This window comes from Pyxicephalus adspersus, chromosome 9, assembly GCF_032062135.1.
Source record: "Pyxicephalus adspersus chromosome 9, UCB_Pads_2.0, whole genome shotgun sequence".
NCBI lineage: Eukaryota > Metazoa > Chordata > Amphibia > Anura > Pyxicephalidae > Pyxicephalus > Pyxicephalus adspersus.
Window position 1 is genome coordinate 1,155,570 of NC_092866.1, and position 7,971 is coordinate 1,163,540.

General features: G+C 44.3%; 1 protein-coding gene across 1 annotated transcript in view; it reads left to right on the plus strand.

The window, feature by feature from the left end:
- LOC140338703 (thyrotropin-releasing hormone receptor-like) overlaps positions 1 to 7,445 on the plus strand; it is a 21,071-nt gene extending 13,626 nt beyond the window's left edge. Inside the window, exon 4 of the mRNA XM_072423008.1 lies at positions 4,785 to 7,445. Coding sequence (XP_072279109.1) covers positions 4,785 to 5,183 — 399 coding nt within the window. The 3' untranslated portion in view covers positions 5,184 to 7,445. The remainder of the gene's footprint in view (positions 1 to 4,784) is intronic.
- Positions 7,446 to 7,971: the final 526 nt, after the last annotated feature.

Consider the following 7,971-nt stretch of genomic DNA (forward strand, 5'->3'; position numbering starts at 1 on the left):
GACCCTTCTACCTCCTCTGACCCTTCTGTTCCAGTGACCCTTCTACCTCCTCTGACCTTTGTGTCTCCTGCTCCCGTGTTCCAGTTTTGCTGCTTTTTCAGTAACTGACCTCTGCTTGCTTTACATGCTTTCTGCCCATCCTAACCATCACTTTGTTTAAACCTCGTGCCTCAGTCTACCTTACCATGGTATATCCAAGGGCCACCGCCAGGGAATACACAGCAATGTCCTTCCCCCCATTGCAGGCGGACCCTTAGATTCTGTGCCTTGGCCTCTATAGGGCCCACACGCTCCTTCATGCCATTGTAGAATCTGCTACCAGGTTCTTCCAGTGTAATCCGCTCCTCATAGCACACTATAAATATTCTGATTAGCGATCACTATGGCTTTCAGTAACATACAATTAGCAATTTAAATGACAATTTCCTTCCCTTATAATTACCGTTAATGACTCCACCATTCAATTCCTCGTCGCTCCTCCTTGATCCCGATCCCCTACATTCCTCTTCCATTCTTCTCGTTCTTCGTTGTGTTCATGTCAGAAAGATTTACATTTCCATTTTTCCTGATGGAGAAAAATCTACTTAAAAGAAAGGAAATTCTGTGAAATCAAAGTCTTTGTATTGTTTCTGTAAAATGACAAACACATTCATGGTGAAGGCTTCGGATTGATGGCCTCTGTAGATGACAATTTCCATCGGTATACATTAGTTGGCGCCGTACAATGCGTCTATCCGAGGAGGAAATTTGAATATGGATATTATTTCTGCGCCGCTATTGTCGCAGGGTCACATGACCGACTTCAGATTGCAGATACAAAGTTTGCACTTAGAAAAGAATTTATTCGCTGCGTCTAGACAGATACAGAGCGCAGGACAAAAAATCCATAAATTAAAATAATCCAATCTCATTGTCCTAAACATGATTGCTGATGACATTAGAGATAAAGAGCGAGGGGCCACAGGGGCCCGAGGACTGCAGGGAGCACAGAGAGGCAATATAATAAAAATATGAAACTTTCATTACTTATAATCTGTTTCTGTAACATTTCATATTGTAGAGCTTTCTATACGTTGTATAAAATAATATTTATAAGGGGAGGGGGGCGCGGTTCAGTTTTAGGGGTAGATGATGGGATGATTTAGGGTAATTTTTGGAAATTGGGGGAAGGGCCACCATCAGATATATCTGCCCCCCATGTCTAAAAGTTCCAGCATTGCAAAAGTCACAAGAAGTACCTCTTGCCCCCCCCCTCCCCCTCGATTTGGGGTTCAGGATAAATGTTAAATCAGAGCTCCAATAAAGAAAAGAAAATCGCTGCCACCCTCTACAGAATCATATCATCAGCCCAGGCCAATAAGGTGTCACATACCCAGTGCGAGTATGACAGCCTGGGCTCAGAGGAAACGTCCTGTCTATGTGTAATCTTCCTATTGGCACCATTGAAATACTATTGGACAGGGCACAAAAATAGGAGATAGGGGTGGGGTGTTATCACCCTATAACTGCACTGACTGGGGTATCTAAAACTAAAAAACGCATTGTGGACTTTGCATACATTTTACAGAATCTTGCAGCTATGCAGGATGCAGGTACTCTGACAGTCTCATGTTTCAGGTGCCTGCCAGCTCCTCCTAGGATTTACATTTCAGCACTTTGTGTAATCAAGGTGCCAGGAATGCTAATGAAATGTCAAAGTGCAATTATAGGTAATGTTATACAACATAGAATTAAATTGTGATTATACTTTGGCTTGCAGACAGATTCTAATTATCAAGCCCTTCATTTAATTACTAAATTAGGCTTCCGCTTTGACAAGTTGATAGTTGGAGGGCAAAGCTTCCTGAGAAATCTAGGCCGAAGGAAGGTTTGCTCAGGCCGGCTGCATACATTGCCGGGATTATTTCATATTTTATATGCGATCCTCACCTGCTTTTGTCCTGGAGGTACCGGGACCAATGGGGGCGGGGTCACTATAGTCACATGATCAGGGTTTGTTAGTGACAATTGCACCCCCAGCACCCTTCTAGGTGTAATGGGGGCTGTGGAAGTATTTCAGTGCAGGTGACACATAGACGTTACACAGGGATATCATCCATTGTACCATAGGCTAGAAAAGCTGTGAACTAGTAGCAAGCGTTATCTTACATTGCAATTCTACCGCCGTACATAGCAGCTACAATCCAGAGATGGCCCCTGTGCATTATACTGCACTGCCTACGTCAGGAACAATGGGGCTGTAACACACCCAGCTACTTGTATCCATGCATTCATCTTATGCTTCGTGTTAATTATTAAACAGGATTTATATAGCGCCAACATATGACGCAGCACTGTACATTAAATGACAGACAGATACAGACACAGGCGGAGGAGAGGACCCTGACCAGAAGAGCTTACAATCTAGGAGGTGGGGTAAGTATCACACAATAGGAGGGGATATGGAATGGTGGGTGAGGGGTTTAGGAGACAGAAGAAGACGGGTAGGTGAGGGGGAAGTGTTGGGTTATAAATGAGCAGAAAGTAGGAGCAAGCCGAATATGGGGAGGAGACCATTCCAGAGAATCGGGGCAGCTCTTAGAGAAGTCTTGGAGCCGTGCGTGTGAGGAGGTTATGAGTGAGGCCGCATTAAATGCATGACATTAAATACAAGGTAAGTAATGGAAGGTAAAACGTACCATAGAGTTCAGCCGACACATTTCAGGGTTCTTCAGTCCCCCTTCATCAGGGCAGCAGGGAAATGAAGACACGGACAGGTTTGTATATGAGGTGTATAACGCTGCGCATGGATTGAATTGGGGATATTAAACACTGCAGCCCTGACGAAGGGGAGTGGTGACCCCGAAACGTGTTGGCTGCTGTCTGTGGATCCGGCTTTAGAGCCTTCACATTGCTCTGTGAGTATTATTATTCATGATCTCCCGTATTTTCATCCTCTATTACCCCCCGCATTGTATTTCTCAGGGTCGGGGGCCTACTGGTGACAACGATGGGCCATGTCTGCTTATTGTGGGAAGACCACTTATATTCCAACCCCCCCCCATACCAGAGACCCCCCTCAGGTATAGAGGAACAGAAGAGTCAATTCTAGGCCTCATTTTTATGTCTTTATAAGGCAGCCAGGAACCCCCTATTGCAGAATTGCGGAGTGTCCCTTTAGGCTGCCATCATCCTGAATGTGCCGGCGTTGGGTGAATTGGGAATCTGATCAGCGGGTGACACGTTACCCAGCAAGTGAGCAGAATTCTATTACCAATTATCGCTCTCCCCGGCTGCCATTGTTTATTAGTTGATGCGCAGGGAGAGGGCCACGCTTTCAAGTGGCCCCCCCACCGGCAGATTACATTGTTTCACTCTTTATTGTCTTCTGACTTATGAATAACATTAGTGAATGCTGAGACCGAGGAGATTCATTTCATCTTCATTCACCGGAGGAGAAAAGACAAATAGAATTTGCACAGCTTGATGGGCCGTCTGCGGGATCCTCCCTGAGCTTTGTTTATTAAGCAGTCTGCCGACTAACTACACAATATGGGGGGGGGGCATTTTGGGGGTATAAATATGTGACTTTGCCTAGGCTGAGATGATGTCATCAGTCTGCTGCAGGCATGGGGAAGCATTTCCTCAGTCTCCTCTCCCCTAGTGATCAGACTGTAACATTGTAGCATTGTATCCATTCACAAGGTGAGAGGCTGGGGCTGATCTGTGTCAGACATTTGTGAACAGAAAAGCACAAACTAAAAACTAGATAGCGGTGATACCCAAACAAAGGAGATAAAGGCAATGCCGGGGGAAAGGGGGGTACTCTGATCTCATGATGTACCCAGCATAAAATGTACCATATGACAGGTCCACTTTAAGGATTAAGGATAAGCTGCACCATGGAGGGCAGGTGGGGGCTGGGTGGGGATGTGAGGTCAGATCCCGGAGACACAGAGATAAAGCAAGCCAGATGATCCTCTGAGATCCGGTCATGGGGGGCCAATCAGATCAGACCTGACCTGCCAAAGGGCTGCAAATGAACAAACATAAAGAGGGCACCAGGACGGAGAAACACTGCAACATGTCTGAGCATAAACCATACATAGAGGAAGGAGCAGAGTCCTCCCGCAGAGTATTTCAGGAGAGGAGAGGTATAGAGGAAGGAGCAGAGTCCTCCCGCAGAGTATTTCAGGAGAGGAGAGTTATAGAGGAAGAAGCAGAGTCCCCCAGCAGAGTATTTCAGGAGAGGAGAGAGTCTCTGACCGTCTCCTGTACCATGTCTGCAGTCTCTGACCGTCTCCTGTACAATGTCTGCAGTCTCTGACCGTCTCCTGTACAATGTCTGCAGTCTCTGACTGTCTCTTTCTTACCTCCATGCATATTGTAGATTTTCTGTGTTCTGTCTCACATGTCTCTAGTTTTAGTTGCCCCATGACATTGGTTATCAGATCAGTGAATGAGGGGCCCCGTAGCTGTATCTGAGCTGGGGGTCTGTACAGAAGGACTCTTATAGGGACAATCACCCCCCATCAGTACATTTGGACATTTTGTTCTGTTGCATTGTTTGCACCTTCTGATTATTGCTTTGCTTATCTTCAAGGGGAAACAGTAAAGCTCTCCTCTATGTGGGGTCTGTCTTTGCAGCATTGTTTCCTGTGGTGCTGCGGACTGTCTGTGACCATAAGATAACCAATAGCTGGCTTGTATTTGATGGCTTCTGTAGGTTGCTGGCGGCTGATAACAATTTATTGAACTTTCCATCATCATTCCTGCCAGAAATAATTCTTTCTTCCATTTTACAGGTCACCAAGATGTTGGCGGTGGTAGTCGTCCTCTTCGCCCTCCTTTGGATGCCCTATCGGACTTTGGTTCTGGTCAATTCATTTATGGAAAACCCTTACCTTGACCCGTGGTTCCTCCTCTTTTGCCGAATTTGTGTCTACGCCAACAGCGCAATTAACCCCGTCATCTACAATGTCATGTCGCAAAAATTTCGCACGGCTTTCAAGAGGTTGTGCAAATGTGGCCAGGTGGATACCCAGAGGAGGGGCATTTACCTCACCAGCACCACCTACAGCATGGTGAGGGACAACGCGGGTACCCGGGTAGAGAAGAACCAGAAACCCGATAACCCAACCGTGGTGCCAAAACAAACTGATAAACCCAAGGTGGAAGGGGAACTCTACTATAGCGTGGTTTAGGTGATCAGTACCCTGCATAGGCTGTAGTTGTGTCAGAAAGGTGCTGATACCAGTCCATCAAAGACGCCCAAACAACAGAACTGTCCAGGACCAGACCCGGGCATTGACAAGATCCAATCCCCTCTGGATCCGGTTGGTCACTCTCCTTAAAAAATAAACTCTAAGTAGAAGTAATATAATAAAAAAGCAAACCTGTCATCTACATGAACAAATGTCTTGTAGGTTCAACATTTTCATTTCAACGTTTTGGGCCCATCAGAACCTTCAGTGGTCCTCGGATCCTAAAGGGATCACATGTCCTGGCCAGAGAATCAGCAATGCATTGCAATGACAGATGCAGAACCTTTTCCCTGGACGGACTTTCCTAAAATAGTCTGCGGGTCTCTAGAATACCGAAATAGTCCGCTCGGAGATGACACAACCAGACGACTTCTCCATTCATCCAATGAGTTGAATTGGGTGAATGTTTCCTTTTGTTGTTGGCAGTATTATATCAGAACGTTTCTCCATTCACCTGAAACATTTATAGAACAATCAATGAGGAATCTAAGAAGGACCAACGGGCCGCCAAAGTCTTGTATCCATGATGTGAAGTAATAGTGTGTAACTTTTCACCCGAAGTTTATAGCATTTCATTTAGGGAAAACATCGGCCTTAGTATAGAAATGAAAGGAAATCACTATATGTTATACGCCAGTGGGATGAAAGTCAGGTACAATATAATAAAGTAGTACCCAGGTATAGCCACATGTCATATATTATATATATTATATACAATATATATTCTCATCATCATCTATTGGAGGCCAATGTGCCATGGCAATTGTTTGATGGTGGCAGCTATTGATGGTGCTCCTCAATCATGATAACCCATTGGTGGGGATTGGGACTGATTGAGAACAGACACTTAATATTACCAAATTTGTGGACTGGATGGACCTATGAGATCAGCACCTTTGTATATTGGCCGGGAAGTTTACTTGCAGCCGGTGATAATAGATTTGCATTTCATTATTTTTGAAAAGTTATGCAAGCATCAAACCATCTTGTCCATCCCGACCAATCAGGATCTTTGCATTTACTTTCAAACTTATTCCCTAGAAATGAAGTCAATAGTCTGATTGGTCGGAATGGTCATCAAGCAATTCCTCATACAGATCACAGCTCATAATAATGCCCCCCCCCGGGGTAAATATAAATCCGACCAGTAGGTGATAAGAATCCCACCAAACAATCCTATGCTCATTGAATATTTTCTCCTCTTGCCTCATCCTAAACACCAAACCACAAATCCTCCATATAAACTCTGAATGATGGATGTAGGTGCCCCCCACCTTTGGATGTCAGCTGACCGCTGTCATGTGATCTGTGACATTGGTAGCCATTGTTATTTTGTTATTCTGCCATCCCATAGCCCTGACGTGCTGCAGATATCCTGATAGTTGTCCAGCTATGGATCCCCTCATACTGAGAATATCGGACAAGAATAATATTTTGTAGTGATGAAATCGTTATCGCAGATCTGGCAAAGGTAACGGCATTGTAGCTCACATGTGGCCAGGTGATATGGACAGATCTGGGTCGGTTCTGGTGTAGGGAATCTGAAATCTGTATTTATGTATTCTCACAATATATCAATATTCTGGCAGCCACCAAGAGACAAATCTGTATGTAGATTAGATGGACACATGTGCATTATAAGGGACAGGGATTGGATGATACAGCTGCATCGGATTGGATGTGGAACAATTGGACCTGTTGGTAAAAATCAATCAAATGTTATCCCGTGTCTACAAAAGATCCAATCCGGAGCTCCCAGGATCCACCCCCCACCCCCAAAATAAGAAGGGCAGGACAATATAATATGATGATATTTGTGTTTGGATGGATCTGAATTGTAAATACTACAGAACCCCAATCCTCGGTAAGATCCCTCTGGAATCTCCAGTATGTGGCCACAGGCGGATCCCCCCTTTAAAATGACCCCCTCCCCCCACACACACATGTAAGCAATGTAACCATATTGTACAGAATTATTATTTATTAGCTGCGCCGCTCTATATAAAGAATCATCACCATACAAAGCTGCCATTTTACATCATTTCCAGGTCCAATCATCTGTGAAGTCATAATGCTTGTACATATGCAGGACGTGAACGTTCCCCTAATGTCATGTGATCCCAGAATATATTTATAAAGATTCATCTATTACACAATATAAATATTTATATCAGAGGAAATAATAAAATACAAAGAAACCTGGCCACTCATCATTATTATATAATAGTGTGTGACATTAGAGTGTCAGCTCCTCTGTACAGCACTATGGTATATGTCAGAGCTATATAAATGTATAATAATATTGTGTGACTGTGAGGGGGACATTAGAGTGTCAGCTCCTCTGTACAGAGACTGATGGGACTGGCTCAGTGTTCTCTGTACAGCACTATGGTATATGTCAGAGCTATATAAATGTATAATAATAGTGTGTGACTGTGGGGGGACATTAGAGTGTCAGCTCCTCTGTACAGAGACTGATGGGACTGGCTCAGTGTTGTCTGTACAGCACTGCGGTATATGTCAGAGCTATATAAATGTATAATAATAGTGTGTGCCTGTGGGGGGACATTAGAGTGTCAGCTCCTCAGCCCAGAGATTGATATCACTAAGGTTATGAACTTCCCCAGAGGGAACATATTAGGAAAACTAATTAATTACAGAAATTTGTTGACAACATGAAAGTGATTGCAGAATAAAGATGGTGGCTGCATAATAATTAAATATTGCG